Source organism: Oncorhynchus tshawytscha, linkage group LG28 (genome assembly GCF_018296145.1).
Source record: "Oncorhynchus tshawytscha isolate Ot180627B linkage group LG28, Otsh_v2.0, whole genome shotgun sequence".
In the NCBI taxonomy this organism is placed as follows: domain Eukaryota; kingdom Metazoa; phylum Chordata; class Actinopteri; order Salmoniformes; family Salmonidae; genus Oncorhynchus; species Oncorhynchus tshawytscha.
In genome coordinates, this window is record NC_056456.1 from 1,056,272 (window position 1) to 1,079,709 (window position 23,438).

The 23,438-nt window shown below is 42.9% G+C and overlaps 1 protein-coding gene across 4 annotated transcripts in view; it reads right to left on the reverse strand.

Moving 5' to 3' along the window:
- The window catches only part of LOC112246262 (nuclear receptor coactivator 6), a 45,938-nt gene extending 22,827 nt beyond the window's left edge, over window positions 1-23,111 (reverse strand). Inside the window, exons 1-8 of one of the 4 annotated variants that reach the window (XM_042307743.1) lie at window positions 22,996-23,109; window positions 14,745-14,888; window positions 5,555-5,843; window positions 5,178-5,333; window positions 4,926-5,048; window positions 4,705-4,827; window positions 4,480-4,583; window positions 3,614-4,352 (exon numbers count right to left, since the gene is read on the reverse strand). In XM_042307743.1, the coding sequence (XP_042163677.1) occupies window positions 3,614-4,352; window positions 4,480-4,583; window positions 4,705-4,827; window positions 4,926-5,048; window positions 5,178-5,333; window positions 5,555-5,795 (1,486 nt within the window). In that variant the 5' untranslated portion in view covers window positions 5,796-5,843; window positions 14,745-14,888; window positions 22,996-23,109. Of the gene's footprint in view, window positions 1-3,613; window positions 4,353-4,479; window positions 4,584-4,704; window positions 4,828-4,925; window positions 5,049-5,177; window positions 5,334-5,554; window positions 5,844-14,744; window positions 14,889-22,995 lie in introns of all 4 variants that reach the window. The other 3 variants (XR_002952889.2, XM_024414559.2, XM_024414557.2) reach the window with 3 other exon arrangements.
- Between the last annotated feature and the right edge of the window lie 327 nt (window positions 23,112-23,438).

The window sequence follows — 23,438 nt, forward strand, 5'->3', positions numbered from 1 at the left end:
AGGGTGATTTTAACCACTTCCGGGTTGCTTCAGGAAGCTTAGAATCAACACAGGTAGACCTCATAGTGTCCTGATGGACTGTCATTGAAGACCGGTTCATAAGGCATTCATAACCCATATAGGCTTCAGGTTGACTTTAGAGGAGCAGGCAATGTATTACTATGGGGAGAGGTGTCATTGTAATCTGTGAGATCAAAAAACCCTGATTAACTGTTAAGGGTTAATGCCACACAGTCAAGGTTAGGCTTGCACAGATCGGGAGGACCTCACTCAGAGCGAGCTACGGTCAAGCGGGGCATCTTGTTGAACTCGGCACGGCCTAGAGAATATGGAAATGCCATTGCAGGCTCTGTGCGTCTTTAAGCACCGCACTTTGTCACTCCATCCTTGCCTTTTCTTTGACATCTGTTGGGAGAAATGACTGACTTACAGTTCATGAGGGTTGCCTAATCACACATATGAAGTTTTGAAAAGATCTGACCTTTTTAACCCTTCGAAACAGCACCTATGACACCATTTTAAGGCACTTCCGGTTTACACAGGAAGCTGAAAGTGACACATATCCTCCTTGGGGAAGGCAATTATAGAATTTTGAGATTTAAGTCTATGTTAAGAACTGACTTATTTACAGAGGGTTTAGTGAGTGTGTGTTATTTCAGAAAATCACAGAAATCTCGCAGAGCACACTTTAAAAAGATTCGTATGAACACGCTGCAACTGGATCTGTTTAAAAAATATATATATATTTTTTTGATCATCACGAATTTGACATTGTACGATTTCTCTTAAATGACGATAGATAAATGGCTGGTTCTTTTTTTATTGACACCGTAGGTTCCATTACTTTGACGTGAAGCAGAAAAATGATTGCTTTATTTTCATTTTGGACCTTTAATCCCAGAAAAATGGCCATAGCTCAAAAACTGTTGTGGCCTAGACGCCATCTTGTTCTGGGCCAACTGCCCATTATGCCAAACCTATGCACACCAAGTTTCGGCTTTGAAATACTTTCCGTTTAGGAGATAAGGCCACATCGTTATTCGTGATGTTTTGTACATTTGCAATATGATTCCATTCGCCCGCTTGTGGGATTTACCGGGACAGTGGAAAATTGACCAAAATTTGATTATTTTATAAAACGGAAACCGAATGTCCGAGAGAGTTCGTTTGATGACTTCCTGGAGGATCCGGCCCTGTCGCACGGCCCGACGCCGTCCGCGAATTTTACAAACGTTTTCGGACGTCTAGTAAAGGACAGTACATTAGAAATGTGGACTTTCTCACTAACCATATGGCAAATGTCAAAATGTTCCCTTACGGTATGTAAACTTCCGACTTCAACTGTATATATAAAACTTTCAACATCAATTATATAAAAAAAATCTGTCATTATTAACTTTTTTTTCGTATACATTGTAGCTGATAACCCATTTTACATAATCTGAGGTGTTTGGGTTGTGCCTGCCCGCGGTTGAGACAAAGCATGCTCTTGAATAGAGGGTGGGTGTCAAGTTTTGGCTGATAAATGCACTAAAATGGGAAAAGCATTGGCATTTCAACTTTCAAACGGTAAATTACACTGTCAATCTTCCAAATTAAATCATAGAAATATAGATAATAGAATAGACATGACCATTTAAATTAACAGTCAACCGTGTGCGGACCGGAGGCCATCTTTGTGGTAGCAATTGGAAGTTAAAATTTAGATTAAAATAAAAAATGTAACGGTGTGCAGTCAAAAAGTGATTGAAATCACATTGAACGACCCTGCTAGGGCTTTTTCTCTCACTACCGTTCAAAAGTTTGTGGTCACTTAGAAATGTCCTTTTCCAAGAAACCATACATGAAATGAGTTGCAAAATGAACAGGAAATATAGTCAAGATGTTGACAAGGTTACAAATAATAATTGTCCATCAAAGTGCTTTCGTCAAAGAATCCTTCATTTGCAGCAATTACAGCCTTCCAGACCTTTTGCATTCTAATTGTCATTTTGTTGAGGTAATCTGAAGAGATGTCACCCCATGCTTACTGAAGCACTTCTTATGGTCAAGCTGCTCCCACAACAGTTCAATAGGGTTGAGATCCGGTCACTGTGCTGGACACTCCATTATAGACAGAATACCAGCCGACTGCTTCTTCCCTAAATAGTTAATCAATCAAATTGGTCCTGTTCAGTTCCTGGATGGGAGACCAGATGCTGCTGGAAGTGGTGTTGGAGGGCCAGTAGGAGGCACTCTTTCCTCTGGTCTAAAAAAATATCCCAATGCCCTGCCCTGTGTAGGGTGCTGTCTTTCAGATGGGACATTAAACAGGTGTCCTGACTCTCTGAGGTCATTAAAGATCCCATGGCACTTATCGTAAGAGTAGGGGTGTTAACCCCGGTGTCCTGGCTAAATTCCCAATCTGGCCCTCAAACCATCCCGGTCACCTAATAATCCCCAGTTTACAATTGGCTCATTCATCCCCCTCCTCTCCCCTGTAACTATTCCTCAGGTCGTTGCTGCAAATGAGAACGTGTTCTCAGTTAACTTACCTGGTAAAATAACAGATAAATAAATAAATAAATAAATAGTTTGGAGCTGTGCTTTGGGTCAATGTCCTGTTGTAGGAAAAAATTGCCTCAAATTAAGCTCCGTCCACAGGGTATGGCATGGCATTGAAAAAAGAGTGATAGCCTTCCTTCTTCAAGATCCCTTTACCCTGTAAAAATCTCCCACTTTACCACCAGCAAAACTCCCCAGACCATCACATTCCCTCCATGCTTAGTTGCGTCAAGCACTCCTCCAGCATCTTTAAACTTTTTCTGTGTCTCACGAATGTTCTTCTTTGTGATCCTCAAACTTAGATTTGTATGTCCAAAACACTTTTTTCCAATCTTCCTCTGTCCAGTGTCTTTTCTTTTTATTGGCCAGACTGACTATGAGATATGGCTTTTTCTTTGCAACTCTGTCTAGGTCAGTATCCCGGAGTCGCCTCTTCACTGTTGACGTTGAGACTGGTGTTTTGCGGGTACATTTAATGAAACTGCCAGTTGAGGACTTGTGAGGCGTCTTGTTTCTCAAACTAAACACTAATGTCCTCTTGCTCAGTTGTGCACCGGGGCCTCCCACTCTTTCTATTCTGGTTGAAGCCAGTTTGCGCTGTTCTGTGAAGGGAGTAGTACACAGCGTTGTACAAGATCTTCAGTTTCTCGCATGGATTACCCTTTATTTCTCAGAATGAGAATAGACTGACGAGTTTAATAAGAAAGGTCTTTGTTTCTGGCCTTTTTTAGCCTGTTATCTAACTCACAAATGCTGATGCTCCAGATACTCAAATAGTTTAAAGAAGGAGAGTTTATTTGCTTCTTTAATGAGAACAAAAATGTTCAGCTGTGCTAACATAATTGCAAAATGGTTTTCTAATGATCAATTAGACTTTTAAAATGATAAACTTGGATTAGCTAACTGTCTGAATATTACTTTGATTTCTGAATGAATTGTGTTACTAACTAATAAGTAATTCTAACTAATAAGGCAATGCATCAGGAGATCATTTGTGACCATGGAACAAACCTACACTGTGAAAGTGAATGCATCATTTGTAGTCATCAGCAGTAGTTCAATTTCTTACCTCCCATTCCTCCTTGATGAACCGGAGGTCCAGCCTGCCCATTTTGGGGCATTACCATGAACCCTTGCTGCAGGTTACCCTGCTGTCCCAGTATCGCCCTGCCCGGTGAGCCTACCCCTTGAGAGAAACCTTGTGGGGTCATAGGTCTCGGTCCCAGCTGGGCCTGACCCTGCCCCATCATGGGAGGAGTCCCTGGAGAACCCTGCTGGAAGAGGGAAGGTGAAGACCCAGGAGACTTGGCTGTGAGGTTTCCCTGAGGCCCTGCTGAAGGAGGCAGAGGTGGTGGAGGTCTAAGGGGTCCTGCCACCCCTCCAGGCCCACCCTGGGGACCTTTAGGCTGGGGGGCTGCAAACTGACCAGCCCCTGGCTGCTGCTGGAGCTGCCCCTGCACCATAGCATTAAACACCTGGCCAGCCTGCTGGCTACCAAATGGGTACGGAGGTGGAGGGTGGCTGGGGGTCTGGACCATAGCCAGGGAGGGGGGACGTTGAGTCATCTGAGCTTGGGAAGGGGCCTTCCTCCAGGCTGAGCCCATGGGTCCTCCCTGGGCTGGCGGCGGCTGGAGGACCCCTGAGGGGAGCTGGTTCCAGCCGGAGGGTACAGGCATCTGGCCAGAGGTGTTGAAGGGGGGACGGGGGCCACCAAGCTGGGAGAGCTGGGCTTGTTGCTGGGCCTGCTGCTGCTGTTGCTGCAGCTGATGGAGGGCAGCCGGGTTGAGTTGCCTCCCCACCTGCATGGTCTGTGGTCAAAATACAGCCTTTATAAATACAGTCAACTCCTGATACATTTAATCCTTGCATTAATTGGTAGTATTGATAGTGATTATAATGCATGGTTATTGTTGAGCTCCATTAGTGATTGTGTACCTGCATGTGGTGAGCTGCCTGGGGGGGTATGGGTCCTTGGCCATAGGGGCCAGCCTGAGGATGCTGAAGCTGCTGCTGCAACGACATCATTGGGCCCATCGCATCTGAAGGAAGGGTAAAAACGTATATGGTCAATACCTTTGAACATGTTGCACATATTTTGGATGTGTGAATGAGTTAATGAGCATATGATGTGTTGATGTGTGAATGAGCATATGACCTCACCAGTCTGTGAGGGGGGTCTGGCGGCTCTGGGGTGCATCTGTCCACTGCTGCCGGGAACCATGGCCTGTCCAGACATACTGGGGCAAGGGGGTACCATCGACGGGTTGCTCATTCTCATGCCTCCTACAAGAGATTGGTATGGGAGTTGGTTTATATTAACAACTAAAAGTCGATCAATCAATGCATAGAGTTCAACTTGTCACTGTACTGCCCCAAATCACCTGGGCTTGCTTGTCCCGGGAATCCCAAATCCATCCTCATCTGACCGGACGGACCAATTGGTCCATTTACCCTGACCTCCTGACCTCTATTCTGCCCAATGGCCACGTTTATGGCTCCTTCACCTGGATGAAAAATGTAAATAAAAATATTAACAACAATCTAAGTACTTTTCAGGATGCTTACTATAAAATAAACAATAGTTTTTGGGCCTGACCATACCCATGGCTGCTGCTATTTGGTACTGTACATACCCTCTATCTGTACAGAGAGGATGCCCAGGTCTCGGAGCTGCTGCTGGTTGTTCTGGGCCAGCAGCCTGAGGCGCTCTGCCGCGTCCCGAGGAATGTTAAAGGTGACTCGCACACTGTTCCATGGCTCCACATGCTGGAGCTGCAGTCTCTCTGAGTCTGGAGAGGGATAGGTAGACATGAAGAAAGAGGATGAGAGTTCGGTGATGAGGGGGGAGTGGTAGGAGTACAATACCTCAATATCACTGTTCTTATCAGTATATAAATAATACAGAGCTTTGAAATCATGACTTTCAACATTTTACTTTCATAATACATTCAAAAGTTGGAAAGTGTTTAGCCAGTTAGAACGGTGCACCACATCACCAACCATTACTAACCCAATTCAAGCATACTAGGCATCCTGTTAAGTATGTTGTCAAGTTTCTCTTGGAAGTCCTCGTCATCCATGTTTCCCCGAAAGGCAACAAAGATGTTGAAATCCCGCTCTCCAACTCCCTCCTGCCAGTGAACACCAGCATCCTCTCCAACTCCAGAGTCCTGGTCAGAATCTGAGTCAGGGTCCCCATCTGGGACTGCTGTCCACTGGGGAAGCTCTGATGGGGGGTGTTGATGTGCCATCCACCCCTCTTAGTGGGACTGGCGTGGGGAAGACTGGAACCGTTTATGCTGTAGAACCAAAAGATAACTTTACTTCTAAAGATATGCCCAATTGAGACAAATATTGTATGTGATCAATTACATGTAAATCCATGAAATGTCATGTTTTTCAATGGAAAGAACATAAGTGTCAATCTTCAGCACCAGTCAACAGTTTTAGAACACCTACTCATTCAAAAGGTTTTTCTTTATCTTTACTATTCTACATTGTAGAATAATAATGAAGACATGTTAAACAAATAAAAATGTACGTTATATTTGAGATTCTTAAAAGTAGCCACCCTTTGCCTTGATGACAGCTTTGCACCCTGGAATGCATTACAATTAACAGGTGTGCCTTCTTAAAAGTTATTTTGTGGAATTGCTTTCCTTCTTATTGCATTTGTGCCCATCAGTTGTGTTGTGACAAGGACAGAAGATGGTATTTTACCAAGTAGGGCTAAATCCATATTATGGCAAGAACTGCTCAAATAAGCAAAAATAAACAACAGTCCTTCATTACTTTAAGACATGAAGGTCAGTCAATACGGAAAATGTCAACAACTTTGAAAGTTTCTTCAAGTGCAGTCGCAAAAACCATCAAGTGCTATGATGAAACTGACTCATGAGGACCGCCACAGGAAAGGAAGAACCAGAGTTCTCTGACGCAGAGGATAAGTTCATTAGAGAGTTAACAGCCTCAGAAATTGCAGCCCAAATAAAAGTAACAAATCAAAGCAAATTTATTTGTCACATACACATGGTTAATACTTGGTACAGAAACCTTTGTTTGCAATTACAGAGATCATGCGTTTCCTGTAGTTTTTGACCAGGTTTGCACACACTGCAGCAGGGATTTTGGCCAACTCCTCCATACAGACCTTCTCCAGATCCTTCAGGTTTCGGGGCTGTCGCTGGGCAATACGGACTTTCAGCTCCCTGCAAAGAATTTCTATTGGGTTCAGGTCTTCTTACGAAGCCACTCCTTCGTTGCCCGGGCGGTGTGTTTGGGATCATTGTCATGCTGAAAGACCCAGCCACGTTTCATCTTCAATGCCCTTGCTGATGGAAGGAGGTTTTCACTCAAAATCTCACGATACATGGCCCCATTCTTTCTTTCCTATACACGGATCAGTCCCTTTGCAGAGAAACAGCCCCAAAGCATGATGTTTCCACCCCCATGCTTCACAGTAGGTATGGTGTTCTTTGGATGGAACTCAGCATACTTTGTCCTCCAAACACAACCAGTTTTTACCAAAAAGTTATATTTTGGTTTCATCTGACCATATGACATTCTCGCAATCTTCTTCTGGATCATCATAAATGCTCTCTAGCAAACTTCAGACGGGCCTGGACATGTACTGGCTTAAGCAGGGGGACACGTCTGGCACTGCAGGATTTGAGTCCCTGGCGGCGTAGTGTGTTACTGATGGTAGGCTTTGTTATTTTGGTCCCAGTTCTCTGTAGGTCATTCACTAGGTCCCCCCGTGTGGTTCTGGGATTTTTGCTCACCGTTCTTGTGATCATTTTGACCCCACGGGGTGAGATCTTGCGTGGAGCCCCAGATCGAGGGAGATTAAGTGGTCTTGTATGTCTTCCATTTCCTAATAATTGCTCCCACAGTTGATTTCTTCAAACCAAGCTGCTTACCTATTGTAGATTCAGTCTTCCCAGCCTGGTGCAGGTCTACAATTTTGTTTCTGGTGTCCTTTGACAGCTCTTTGGTCTTGGCCATAGTGGAGTTTGGAGTGTGACTGTTTGAGGTTGTGGACAGGTGTCTTTTATACTGATAACAAGTTCAAACAGGTGCCATTAATACAGGTAACGAGTGGAGGACAGAGGAGCCTCTTAAAGAAGTTACAGGTCTGTGAGAGCCAGAAATCTTACTAGTTTGTAGGTGACCAAATACTTATTTTCCACCATAATTTGCAAATAAATTCATAAAAAATCCTACAATGTGATTTTATTTTCTCATTTTGTCTGTCATAGTTGAAGTGTACCTATGATGAAAATTACAGGCCACTCATCTTTTTAAGTGGGAGAACTTGCACAATTGGTGGCTGACTAAATACTTTTTGTCCCACAGTAGGTATTCCTCTTGTCCAGATGGGTTAGGGCAGTGTGGTTGCGATTGCGTCGTCTGTGGACCTATTTGGGCGGTAAGCAAATTGGAGTGGGTCTAGGGTGTCAGGTAGGGTGGAGGTGATATGGTCCTTGACTAGTCTCTCAAAGCACTTCATGATGACGGAAGTGAGTGCTACGGGGCGGTAGTCGTTTAGCTCAGTTACCTTAGCTTTCTTGGGAACAGGGACAATGGTGGCCCTCTTGAAGCATGTGGGAACAGCAGACTGAGATAAGGATTGATTGAATATGTCCGTAAACACACCAGCCAGCTGGTCTGCGCATGCTCGGAGGACGCGGCTGGGGATGCCGTCTGGGCCTGCAGCCTTGCGAGGGTTAACACGTTTAAATGTTTTACTCACGGTGGCTGCAGTGAAGGAGAGACCGCAGGTTTTGATTGCGGGCCGTGTCAGTGGCACTGTATTGTCCTCAAAGCGGGCCAAAAAGTTATTTAGTCTGTCTGGGAGCAAGACATCCTGGTCCGTGACGGGGCTGGTTTTCTTTTTGTAATCCATGATTGACTGTAGACCCTGCCACATACCTCGTGTCTGCGCCGTTGAATTGCGACTCTACTTGGTCTCTATACTGATGCTTAGCTTGTTTGATTGCCTTGCGGAGGGAATAGCTACACTGTTTGTATTCACGTTTCCGGTCATCTTGCCCTGGTTAAAAGCAGTGGTTCGCGCTTTCAGTTTCACGCGAATGCTGCCATCAATCCACGGTTTCTGGTTTGGGAATGTTTTAATTGTTGCTATGGGAACGACATCATCAATGCACTTTCTAATGAACTCGCTCACCGAATCAGCGTATTCGTCACTGTTGTTGTCTGACGCAATACGAAACATATCCCAGTCCACGTGATGGAAGCAGTCTTGGAGTGTGGAATCAGATTGGTCGGACCAGCGTTGAACAGACCTGAGCACGTGAGCTTCTTGTTTTAGTTTCTGTCTGTAGGGCAGGGAGCAACAAAATGAAAAGTCGTGGTCAGCTTTTCCAAAAGGAGGGTGGGGAAGGGCCTTATATGCGTCGCGGAAGTTAGAATAGCAATGATCCAGGGTTTTACCAGCCCTGGTTGCACAATCGATATGATGATACAATTTAGGGAGTCTTGTTTTCAGATTAGCCTTGTTAAAATCCCCAGCTACAATGAATGCAGCCTCAGGATATGTGGTTTGCAAAGACTCAAATAAAGTTTGTTCAGAGCCATCGATGTGTCTGCTTGTGGGGGGAATATATACGGCTGTGATTATAATCGAAGAGAATTCCCTTGGTAGATAATGCGGACGACATTTGATTGTGAGGAACTCTAAGTCAGGTGAACAGAAGGACTTGAGTTCCTGTATGTTGTTATGATCACACGTCGTCTCGTTAATCTTAAGGCATACCCCCCCCCGCCCCTCTTCTTACCAGAAAGATGGTTGTTTCTGTCGGCGTGATGCGTGAAAAAAAACAGCTGGCTGCACCGACTCCGTTAGCGTCTCTCAAGTGAGCCATGTTTCCGTGAAGCAAAGAACGTTACAGTCTCTGATGTCTCTCTGGAATGCTACCCTTGCTCGGATTTCATCAACCCTGTTGTCAAGAGACTGGACATTAGCGAGTAGTATGCTAGGGAGTAGTGCGCGATGTGCCCGTCTCCGGAGACTGACCAGAAGACCGCTTTGTTTGCCTCTTTTACGACGTCGTTGCTTTGAGTCGCCGGCTGGGATCCATTCCTTTGTCCTGGGTGGAAGGCAGAACACAGGATCCGTTTCGCGAAAGTCATATTCCTTGTCGCAATGACGGGGAGTTGACGTTGCTTTTATATTCTTCACGACTGTATGTAATGAAACCTAAGATTACCTGGGGTACCAATGTAAGAAATAACACGTAAAAAAAAAACTAAATACTGCATAGTTTCCTAGGAACGCGAAGCGAGGCGGCCATCTCTATCGAATATTAGGCGACATACCTGCATCCGCCCGTAGGCTTGCACATTTTGGGGAATATTCAGAGGTGGACATTTTCCGTGGGAATTAACAAGAATATATTGGAATTAATGGAAATATATGCAAATTACTATCATTTAAATGTAATGTTTTTTTTTGCATTGGATATATTTACCATATCATATGCAGACAGAAACATAAACCTTTTACCTTATCATAAGTAGACATAAATCCAAATTATTAAATCCTTCCAATAATTTTTTTTTTTTTAGTAACGAATAGAACTTTAATTAAATGAGTTAACTCTTCACATGGGATGATTTCACAACAAAAGGGAATATTGAATTATGCATCGCATCTCCCAAAAATGTTTTCAACATAGATCTATAAAATGATAGTCTACAAACTAAAGTCTTGGTTGTCTTCCATGTCTTCTCCCTGGACCTCCTCAATGTCCACCTCTTGAACATCAGACACACCTCATCTTCACTGCCACCTTCCAACCTTGTTGAGGATGGCTCGTTGTCAGGCTCAAAAAGCCTCAAATTTGCCCGGATGGCCACCAATCTTTCAACCCTTGATTTGGTCTGCCTGTTGCATGCTTTGGTATGCGTGTTCCCAAACAAGGACCAGTTGCGCTCTGAGGCGGCTGATGTTGATGGGATTTGGAGAATGATGGAGGCAACAGGGGAAAGAGCCTCAGATTCACAAAGTCTCTTCCACAAGATGGCTGATGAGATATGTTGGCATGACTGCCATATTGCATCTCCATCCCAAAGCCCTTGCTTGGAAGTGTACTTTGCCAGACTGCCAAGAACCTTGCCCTCATCCAGGCCAAGGTGACGAGACACAGTAGTGATGACACCATAGTCCTTGTTGATCTCTGCACCAGACAGGATGCTCTTGCCCGTATACTTGGGTTCCAACATGTACGCTTGCGGCGTGTATGGGCTTCAGGCAGAAATCGTCACACTTTTTGATGTTTTTCAGAACTGCAGTTTCCTCTGCTTGGAGCCACAGTGAAGTGGACAGGGCAGTACGTATTTCTTCTCTTACATCTGCAAGCAGACTCTGAACATCAGAGAGGGTGGCATTGTCTACCTCAAGCCGTGCAATGGCTACTGCTATAGGTTTCAGGAATTTCAGGCTGCTTACCACTCTCTCCCAAAATACATCATCCAGGAGGATCCTCTTGATGTGGCTGTCCATATCGGCAGACTGTGATATGGCCATTTCTTGGAGACTCCTTCCCCTCCACCCCAACGGGTGTTGCTGGGCAGCTTCAATGTGGTGCTTTTATTCTTCTCACTTTGCGTGGTGAGGTAGATTGCTGCTATAACTTGATGACATACACTGGGGCAAAAAAGTATTTAGTCAGCCACCAATTGTGCAAGTTCACCCACTTAAAAAGATGAGGACTGTAATTTCATCATAGGTACACTTCAACTATGACAGACAAAATGAGAAGAAACAAATCCTGAAAATCACATTGTAAGATTTTTAATGAATTTATTTGCAAATTATGGTGGAAAATAAGTATTTGGTCACCTACAAACAAGCATGATTTCTGGCTCTCACAGACCTGTAACTTCTTCTTTAAGAGGCTCCTCTGTCCTCCACTCGTTACCTGTATTAATGGCACCGGTTTGAACTTGTTATCAGTATAAAAGACACCTGTCCACAACCTCAAACAATCACACTCCAAACTCCACTATGGCCAAGACCAAAGAGCTGTCAAAGGACACCAGAAACAAAATTGTAGACCTGCACCAGGCTGGGAAGACTGAATCTGCAATAGGTAAGCAGCTTGGTTTGAAGAAATCAACTGTGGGAGCAATTATTAGGATTGGAAAGCTGCCGCAGTCATCCCCCTCTTCAAAGGGGGAGACACCCTGGCCCAAACTGTTACAGACCTATATCCATCCTGCCCTGCCTATCTAAGGTCTTCGAAAGCCAAGTCAACAAACAGGTCACTGACCATCTCGAATCCCACCGTACCTTCTCCGCTGTGCAATCTGGCTTCCGAGCCGGTCACGGGTGCACCTCAGCCACACTCAAGGTACTAAACGATATCATAACCGCCATCGATAAAAGACAGTACTGTGCAGCCGTCTTCATTGACCTTGCCAAGGCTTTCGACTCTGTCAATCACCATATTCTCATCGGCAGACTCAGTAGCCTCGGTTTTTCGGATGACTGCCTTGCCTGGTTCACCAATTACTTTGCAGACAGAGTTCAGTGTGTCAAATCGGAGGGCATGCTGTCCGGTCCTCTGGCAGTCTCTATGGGGGTGCCACAGGGTTCAATTCTCGGGCCGACTCTTTTCTCTGTGTATATCAATGATGTTGCTCTTGCTGCGGCCGATTCCCTGATCCACCTTTACGCAGACGACACCATTCTATATACTTTCGGCCCGTCATTGGACACTGTGCTATCTAACCTCCAAACAAGCTTCAATGCCATACAACACTCCTTCCGTGGCCTCCAACTGCTCTTAAACGCTAGTAAAACCAAATGCATGCTTTTCAACCGATCGCTGCCTGCACCCGCATGCCCGACTAGCATCACCACCCTGGATGGTTCCGACCTTGAATATGTGGACATCTATAAGTACCTAGGTGTCTGGCTAGACTGCAAACTCTCCTTCCAGACTCATATCAAACATCTCCAATCAAAAATCAAATCAAGAGTCGGCTTTCTATTCCGCAACAAAGCCTCCTTCACTCACGCCGCCAAGCTTACCCTAGTAAAACTGACTATCCTACCAATCCTCGACTTCGGCGATGTCATCTACAAAATGGCTTCCAACACTCTACTCAGCAAACTGGATGCAGTATATCACAGTGCCATCCGTTTTGTCACTAAAGCACCTTATACCACCCACCACTGCGACTTGTATGCTCTAGTCGGCTGGCCCTCGCTACATATTCGTCGCCAGACGCACTGGCTCCAGGTCATCTACAAGTCCATGCTAGGTAAAGCTCCGCCTTATCTCAGTTCACTGGTCACGATGGCAACACCCATCCGTAGCACGCGCTCCAGCAGGTGTATCTCACTGATCATCCCTAAAGCCAACACCTCATTTGGCCGCCTTTCGTTCCAGTACTCTGCTGCCTGTGACTGGAACGAATTGCAAAAATCGCTGAAGTTGGAGACTTTTATCTCCCTCACCAACTTCAAACATCAGCTATCTGAGCAGCTAACCGATCGCTGCAGCTGTACATAGTCTATTGGTAAATAGCCCACCCATTTTCACCTACCTCATCCCCATACTGTTTTTATTTACTTACTTTTCTGCTCTTTTGCACACCAATATCTCTACCTGTACATGACCGTCTGATCATTTATCACTCCAGTGTTAATCTGCAAAATTGTAACTATTCGTCTACCTCCTCATGCCTTTTGCACACATTGTATATAGACTCCCCCTTTGTTTTCTACTGTGTTATTGACTTGTTAATTGTTTATTCCATGTGTAACTCTGTGTTGTCTGCTCACACTGCTATGCTTTACCTTGGCCAGGTCGCAGTTGTAAATGAGAACTTGTTCTCAACTAGCCTACCTGGTTAAATAAAGGTGAAATAAAAAATAAATTAAAAAAATTAGGAAATGGAAGACATACAAGACCACTGATAATCTCCCTCGATCTGGGGCTCCACGCAAGATCTCACCCCGTGGGGTCAAAATGATCACAAGAACGGTGAGCAAAAATCCCAGAACCACACGGGGGGACCTAGTGAATGACCTACAGAGAACTGGGACCAAAGTAACAAAGCCTACCATCAGTAAACACACTACGCCGCCAGGGACTCAAATCCTTCAGTGCCAGACGTGTCCCCCTGCTTAAACCAGTACATGTCCAGGCCCATCTAAAGTTTGCTAGAGAGCATTTGGATGATCCAGAAGAAGATTGGGAGAATGTCATATGGTCAGATGAAACCAAAATATAACTTTTTAGTAAAAACTCAACTTGTCGTGTTTGGAGGACGAAGAATGCTGAGTTGCATCCAAAGAACACTATACCTACTGTGAAGCATGGGGGTGAAAACATCATGCTTTGTGGCAGTTTTTCTGCAAAGGGACCAGGACGACTGATCCGTGTATAGGAAAGAAAGAATGGGGCCATGTATTGTGAGATTTTGAGTGAAAACCTCCTTCCATCAGCAAGGGCATTGAAGATGAAACGTGGCTGGGTCTTTCAGCATGACAATGATCCCAAACACACCGCCCGGGCAACGAAGGAGTGGCTTCGTAAGAAGCATTTCAAGGTCCTGGAGTGGCCTAGTCAGTCTCGAGATCTCAACCCCATAGAAAATCTTTGGAGGGAGTTGAAAGTCCGTGTTGCCCAGCAACAGCCCCAAAACATCACTGCTCTAGAGGAGATCTGCATGGAGGAATGGGCCAAAATACCAGCAACAGTGTGTGAAAACCTTGTGAAGACTTACAGAAAACGTTTGACCTCTGTCATTGCCAACAAAGGGTATATAACAAAGTATTGAGATAAGTAAAAGTTTATTTTCCACATTAATTTGCAGATAAATTCATTAAAAATCCTACAATGTGATTTTCTGGATTTTTTTTCTCATTTGGTCTGTCATAGTTGAAGTGTACCTATGATGAAAATTACAGGCCTCTCTCATCTTTTTAAGTGGGAGAACTTGCACAATTTGTGGCTGACTAAATATTTTTTTGCCCCACTGTACCTAACCATTTCCTTGGCTCTCTTGTAGAGTGCATCCATTGTTTTCCGTGCCATGATGTCCTTGAGGAGCAGATTCAATGCATGAGCAGCACAGCCAATGGGTGTGATGTGAGGGTAGGACTCCTCCACTTTAGACCAAGCAGCCTTCATGTTCGCAGCATTGCCGGTCACCATTGCAAATACCTTCTGTGGTCCAAGGTCATTGATGACTGTTTTCAGCTCATCTGCAATGTAGAGACCGGTGTGTCTGTTGTCCCTTGTGTCTGTACTCTTGTAGAATCTCGTTGAGGGGTGTGTCGTGGAAATACTTCTTAAAAATACCGGAGCCTGTGAATTCAATATAGACTTTATTACAAAGTAACAAGCCGAGCTGGTCCATGCCAGTCCCAAACTCAAAGATCACTTTATATACAGTACAAGTTTGACACAACATACATAGTCACTCCTCTTTATATAAATGATCCACATCTTTTAGCATTCTGCCACTATTGTTTCTAATCTTACTTCTAGTCTGTCTACAACCATTTTTACTTGGTTTCTCCTCCCCTTCTTGGCACATACTCCAGGGCATAGATTATATTGGGCGTAACCATAGCGACGATAGAAAAAATAATAGACATGCATTCATAATGCAGGTGCATGTCCAAGGACACCCACAAGACTAGGCAATGGCCTCCCACAAGCCCACAATGGCCTCCCCCCAAGCCCACACTGATTGTACTCACCATTCCGAGATGCGCAACACATGCACCAGAAAATCTAACCAGCTACTTAACCCTGTTGCCCAAAGCTAACGTTATAAGCAGCCAGCTAGCTTCATCTGTCTAATGAGGCTCGACCGGACCGGGTTGTGTTGTGAAGCTAGCCACAATAAGGATTAGGCACAATAGTGGAATTTGCAGTTTGCCTTCAAAATAAACGTATGTCATTGACAGTGATGCAAATGAAAACAAATAGTAAAATTATGCCATACTTTTATTTTGAAGGCTAATCGCAAAGTCCACTGTTAGCTTCCCATATATGGGTCCAACCACCATTAATAAGACACAATAGCGATATAGCTATTGAAACAGATTATGTTGTTTTTCTACGTTTTTGGGGAAGAACATTGTTTGCATCCATGAGCTAGCTAGCTTTTTTTAAGACCATCACTGTAGGTGCTCGAGACAACTTTACCAGCATCATAGCATATGTATCGATGAATCAATGTGACACATGAAATATGAGTGATAATCAATATGTAATAACTATGTAAGAAATGTATAAATACATTAAATTATTATGTGACGTGCAGTCATATTCAGGTCCTGTTTGGCCAACAAGCTTATTTGATCTTTTGACATGCAAAGACCCAAACGGCGTTCCATAGAAATACTGGTTGAGAATGAAACGACTGAACAAATGAACAACGAAACAGCACAGCAAGTAAGTGAAATAAATAGGTTTTGATTATGTTTTACCGGTAATGGGGACATCAATAAATGCCAACAAAATAACTCAGTGTGGTGTGTGTGTGTAACCTATATTTAACGAGGCAAGAACAAATTCTTATTTACAATGATGGCCCGGACGATGCTGGGCCAACTGTGCGCTGCACTATGGGACTACCAATCACGCCTGGATTCGAACCAGGGACTGAAGTGACGCCTCTTGCACTGAGATGCAGTGCCTTAGACCGCTGAGTCCATGTGTGTGTGTTAACTATTTAATTGTACTAGTATGCTTAAAAGACCGCTAAAATTTTAAATATCGGTTTTCGGTATTGGGTTTTGCTGGCAAGGAAAATACTGGATATCGGTGTTGGCCAAATATGTCATATCGGTGCATCACTAGGGGATAGTTTAACCAAAATATGCCACAATAAATTTCCTTATGTGTATCCCACAAAAAAGGTTCACTGGTATAAACTAATTTTTTTATGAATTTAAGCAAAATTCACAACATTCTAAAACATTTCTAAAATTTACCCGGAAAGTTTCCGATCCTTTGCAACCCTACCTGACCCTCTGAAGGCAACGTGCCAGCGCCAAGCTTCTCTAAAGCCCATAGGGACATGTGGGGTGCATCTTCGGTCTTGCATTTTATCTTCACATTTTCAAACAGTCCATTTATATTTTCCAACGGGGCTATACATTTGTTTGTTGCTATACAGTTTTTTTCTTGCCTGAGTAGCCTTGTTTCAATGCCCCCCAAAAATTCAACCATCTTGTTACGGTTCTCTTGTGGTGAAGGATTGTCGGACCAAAATGCAGCGTGTAGATTGCGATCCATGTTTAATGAACAACGTGAAACACGAAATAAACACAAAACACTACAAAACTAAGAACGTAACGAAAACCGAAACAGCCTATACTTGTGTAAATAAATAAAGAGATCGGAACAAGGACACTAAGGACAATCACCCACGACAAACTCAAAGAATATGGCTGCCTAAATATGGTTCCCAATCAGAGACAACGATAAACACCTGCCTCTGATTGAGAACCACTCCAGACAGCCATAGACTTTGCTAGATAACCCCACTAGCTACAATCCCAATACATACTGTGACGGCCCTGAATTATTCTGAACCGTCTCAGTGCAGCTCCTTCCAATAGGGCGCTTTCCCTTTAATTCCCAATTAAATAGCCAGCATCAGCTGCGCAAGTGGGGTTGTGATGGAGACGTGAATGAGGATGTGTTCAACCCTCAGTGCCGAAGCTTCTCTATTCCGTTTGTTTTGTTGCCGTTAAACGTGTGTTTTGTAGCCTAAGAGAGTTTACCCAGGATCAGATCCACTCTTTGCGTCCGTGGACTACACCTCTCCGTTCTTCGTGGCCTTTCTCCGCTGGAGATCTATTGGCGGATTGGATTGTCTGACTGACCGACTGACTACCACCTTTTTGTATACGGTATTTCATTTGTTTTGATGTGATGTATACTGTGATTTATGTAGTTAGTTGTAGTTGAGGACTTAGTAAGAGTTGATACGCTTTAAAGTTCTGTGGTAAAATAATTGTATGTTTAATACTGGGCTTACGCTACACGGAATGAACGGACAAACATTGCGTGACAAAAGTCACTTGAGTTCACTGAACTCCTTTACCGGGCTGGACTCTTTTTTTAGGCCCGAGGTACAGGACATTTCTGGAGGAACCAGAACTCATTGTGATATTATTATATGTGTGTAATCATTGTTGTTGCTAATACCACCCACGCAAAAGAATATAGTTGTTTTTGAAGTTCTTTCCAATGTTTTAAGGGTTTATGAAAAGTTTATTTCCATCCTGACTTTTACATAAGTCCTTTGTATTGGTGTAGACTTGACGGACCAGATGGGACTCATTCCCACCCAAACTAAAAGGAGAAACCAATGTTTTCTCTGGTAGGCACAACCTACCTGGCACCCCTATAAATAATAACCTCAAGTCAAAACCGTTACAATACACACCAAAACCCCAAGACAAAACACACCACAATACAAAAACCCCATGCCACACCCTGGCCTGACCCAATACATGAAGAAAAACACAAAATACTTAGACCAGAGCGTGACACATCTAGTGTTCGGCGAAATAACAACACAATATCAAATACAGGTAGCCTAGTCAAATAATTAACATCCAATCACATTAAAAGTTACTCTCTCACGGGAATTCTACTAACGGCCCGTATGTAGCCAAACTCCTGCTCATGCTCATGTTGGTATCTGTATTGATGGCGCAAAAGCCATGACAGGGAGACATATTGGAGTGGTAACGAGCGTGCAAGCAGTGGCTCCCGACGCCACTTTGGTACACTGCAGCATCCACGGAGAGGCTCTTGCTGCCAAGGGAATGCCTATCAGCTTGAAAGACATTTTGGACACTACAGTGAAAATGGTTAACTTTGTTAAAGCAAGGCCCCTGAACTCTTGTGTATTTTCTGCACTATGCAATGATATGGGCAGCGACCATGTAACGCTTTTACAAAATACAGAAGTGCGCTGGTTATCAAGGGGCAAAGTATTGAGACTTTTTTTTAAATTGAGAGATGAGCTTAAAGTTTTCTTCACTGACCATAATTTTCACTTGTCTGAACGCTTGCATGATGACGAGTTTCTCACACAACTGGCCTACCTGAATGATCTGAATCTAGGATTACAGGGACTCTCCGCAACTATATTCAATGTGTGAAACAAAATTGAGGCTTTGATTAAGAAGTTGGAGCTCTTGAACTCAAGCTTACGTACAATGTCAAATGTGATATAGCAAAGAACCAGAGTGAGTTGGGTGGTTTATTACGCAGGTACTTTCCCAAAACGGATGACAAAAACAACTGGATTTGTTATCCCGTTCAACCACGTACCTATGTGAGAGTGGATTTTCGGCCCTCACTAGCATGAAAACTAAATACAGGCATAGACTCTGTGTGGAAAATGATTTAAGACAGACTCTCTCCAATACAACCCAGCATTGCAGAGTTATGTGCATCCTTTCAAGCACAACCTTCTCAATAACCTGTGGTAAGTTATTCACAATTTTCGATGAACAAATAAGCTTTTATATGTAAGATGGCGCAATAAAGAGCAAAATGATTGATTATTATTTGTGCCCTGGTCCTATAAGAGCTTGTCACTTCCCACATGCCAGGTTGTTTATTTATTTCACCTTTATTTAACCAGGTAGGCACTTTGAGAACAAGTTCTCATTTACAATTTCGACCTGGCCAATATAAAGCAAAGCAGTTCGACACATACAACAACACAGAGTTACACATGGAGTAAAACAAACACAGTCAATAATACAGTCGAAAAATAAGTCTATATGCAAGTGAGGTGAGATAAGGGAGGTAAAGGCAACAAAAAAAAAAAAGGCCATGGTGGTGAAGTAAATACAATATAGCATGTAAAACACTGGAATGGTTGATTTGCAGAGGAAGAATGTGCAAAGTAGATATAGAAATAATGGGGTGCAAAGGAGCAAAATAATTAAATAAATAAATACAGTAGGGAAAGAGGTAGTTGTTTGGGCTAAATTATAGATGAGCTATGTGCAGGTGCAGTAATCTGTGAGCTGCTCTGACAGTTGGTGCTTAAAGCTAGTGAGGGAGATAAGTGTTTCCAGTTTCAGAGATTTTTGTAGTTCGTTCCAGTCATTGGCAGCAGAGAACTGGAAGGAGAGGCAGCCAAATTAAGAATTGGTTTGTTTGTTGTGACAAAACCTCACACTCATTATTATGTTTAATAAATGTATCGTATAGTGTGTGTGGCAGGCTTACAATGATTGCAAAAAAACAACATTTGAGAGTGCGCTGACCCTGGTGCTAGAGGGGGTAGGAACTGGAGGTTGAATGTTTGAAGGGGTACGGGACTATAAAATGTTTGGGAACCCCTACCTTACAGTATGCAAAACAAATACCCAGGGCCAATCGGCTATTGACTGCTACCTTTATTTAACTAGGCAGGTCAGTTAAGAACACATTCTTATTTACAATGATGGCTTAACACGGCCAAACCTGGACGAAGCTGGGCCAATTGTGCGCCGCCCTATGGGAATCCCAATCACGGCTGGATGTGATACAGCCTGGATAGCCCGGCAGTAATGATGAGTTTATCAATTAAAATGCAAGACTGTTTATGGATAAAACAAGTTTTCAGAATTTTATGTATTGTTAATCTGTATGTTATGTATTGATAATCTGGACCGTCCGTGAATGAACGTCATTGCTGATAGCGTTCATTGTTTATTCAACCTGGTTTGATGCCAAAGCGAGGAAAAGGCATCGAGCAGCTCTGCCTTCTCATGCAAGTAGCCAACTCAAGATCTTGCCGACAGCAACCACTCAGCCTTCTTGTGCAAGGGAGGGGCTTCGGGTTGCATGATGTAATCTCTTTTAATTTTTTTGTTGTTGCAATTGCTGAATTCCAATAGATGGCAGCATAAGATCACTAATGAGATTTTATATGACCAGTTCTCCCTGAATACACCCCCCCACTCACAGAACAACTCAAACACTTTTTTCTGTCCCTTCCACACAGCTAACTCAAGATGAAGGACCAAAACACCCTTTTAACAGATTACTGTGAATTATTATGATGATGATTAACGTTTATTATTACCTATTTTCATGCTCATGTTTTGAAATTAAACTTGATTACTATTTCAATAACGATAATCAATAATCCTGAACATTAATTCAGTCACCTCTGGTCGAGAAATGTATTGTTCTAGAACATTTGTCAAATTCATCAATCAGCTTCGAGACGCTCTGCCTTCTCGCACAAATAGCTAACTGTAAAGCAATGGGTGACCCTTCTAGAAAATCATGGGACATATAGTATTTAGTTGCATGCTATTTTATGTCAATCATATTGCTGCTCATAGCCTAAATTATAACTGATACTTTGTGATTTTATGCTGCCATCTATTGGAAATATTTAGCAATTAAAAGTTATTAATTCACATAAAGACATTGGTGAGGCAGCAGAGAAATAAAGGGTATTTTTCTTAGTAATTCCCGAGATCAGTCTCAACCCTGCCCCACGCCAATTTCTGGACTTTCACATAGTGGTTACTAGGTCACACCCAATTCAAACCACATTTAAAAAATAAAGCAAATGTGGGTTGTTTATCAAGTGTTCTGCTTTGCAATAATAAATATCCTAAAATAACTAATAACAAAAAAACGGCAAAATGCTTACATAGGTTGATTTTTTTTTTAAATAACAATCAATGCTATTTAGTACTATAATGGTATTTAATAACATAATATTAGTTCTAAAATATTTTCTATAAATGTTCTAGGTTATCCCTATTGTATAATCCTAACCCTAAAATTAGTGGTTAAGTCTAAAATAGGTGAAACCTATGGTTGAGGCTAATATAGGTTAAGCGTGGGATCAGGTTTTTTAAGGCAAAAAACAGCTAGCTCTTGCTCCTCCCTGTGGCCTTCTGTGGGTACTACATAACTAATTTGTGACACTTGCTAGGCTCATCTGAGGTAGCAACTGCTTCAGATCTACAAATCAATGAGCTAGACCTATCCATTTGATTTGCAACTCAGTGAACCTGCTCAGCATTCGCTCAATTCGATGTCTATGAATGAACAGATTTCGACGCATATCAAATTAACAAGAAACCACAAATCGTTGGTTATTCGGTTATTTCTTAATTATAAAATGTTTAAAATCGGCCACATCTTGAAAGAGAGGACTGGGACACGTTTTTTGTTGTCTTTACACCATTTTTAAAAAACAAATATGGTTAACCATGACCAGAAAATGTTTACCGTTTGATTGGTATGCGCCAGCCATCGCCAAAACGTGTACCCGGGCAAACAGTGAGCGTACTCACAAAGGAGTCGTAACCATGTTAATAATTAGCTACGTGAGGCAACTCTGCGAGGTACATAACAAGGTTAACGTAGGCATGTCTTATTGACAGCTATAGCGAAGCAGGCGTTGTGAAGCAGAACAATGCTTCACAACCGGAGTAGGACGTTCGGGAAAAGGTCGTGGTGCCACGGTGCTCACTTCCAACACACCGACAGTGTCATTGTATTTTGGTACACCAGCATTACATTCATACCCAAGAAAACGCTGCGTTTTCCATGCAGCATTGCGTTGCACATGCAGTGCATTCGGTGTGGTCAATACAAACTGTATGCGAAAACGGCTTGACAGAAAGGGCAGCAGAAGGTATATGTTGAACTTTTGTTGCATATCCAGATGATGCTGTCGGTGTGTCCGAAGCTTAGTCTAACAACATTGTAGCTCAATGTAGAATACTGCCGTTGTCACGGGCGTTGTAACTCTGTTTCAAGCAGTAGTGATAATGTGGTTACTTATAGCTTATTACAAGGTCCAGCGTTCAATAGCAAGCTGCTTGTTATCATGAACATCATGACAGGTAGGTAAGCTAGCGTTAGCTGGCTTAACTGTTGATGAGAAACCAACACCAACGGGCTAACGTTAGTGAACACCATAGTTACGGTACATGCTTTAGCAATAACTAATTAGACCATTCCTGCTGCTACAAAAGATTTAGCCAACTAGTATCTGGCAAAAGCGATTCAATCATTTATTCGATCGGCTAAGGAGTACGAGGCCTTCGCTGCCTATCGAATAAGACATTGACGAGCTTGCATAATACCGCGCAAGCAAGCGAAGTTGAATATTAAGAGATCACCAAAACACCAATTGGTGGTAAACTGTCATTACACGGCGCAATACAATTAGAAAACTAGATCACAACACAGTTAACTGGGCCTGCTGGCTAGCAGCAGTTCGCTTTTGGGATTTGGCTAGCTGCAAGCTACTAGTACATTGATTCATTATGTACCGGTTAGCTAACTACGTTAACGTAGCTAGCTAGCTATTTCATGACCTCCGTTCCAGCTAACGTTATGTTGCTGGTTAGCTAACTACATACAACTGCTTAAGACAAATGTTCAAAACAAACAACGAAATCCTTACCAGCAAAATCCATTTGGGAGCAAGTACAACAATGCAACGCCTGCTAGAAAACATGAACCGGGGAGCCGTCTCTAGTTACCACAGCCACAGAGTCAATTCTACTCGACCAATCAGATGGAGTGTGTGATGCCGAACGCATTGCAACAGTTTCATGGTTTTGATATGATTTATTTCAGAAATTCTGACATTGATAAAGATGTAGAATATTTCATTCAACTGCTAATAATAGTAGGTACATTTCATATTCACAAATGCAAATGGTCTAATTCGAGACCTAACTTTTTTCACTTTATAAATTAATTGTAACAATATGGCAACACTAACTAAAATGAAATACAAAAAGGCAATTAAAACTTTGTTTAGGAATCCTGGCAATGTAAATAGTTTATGTATGCTTGTTTGCATGTGACTATTCCTCTTCTGTTTATTGATAAAAATAAAAA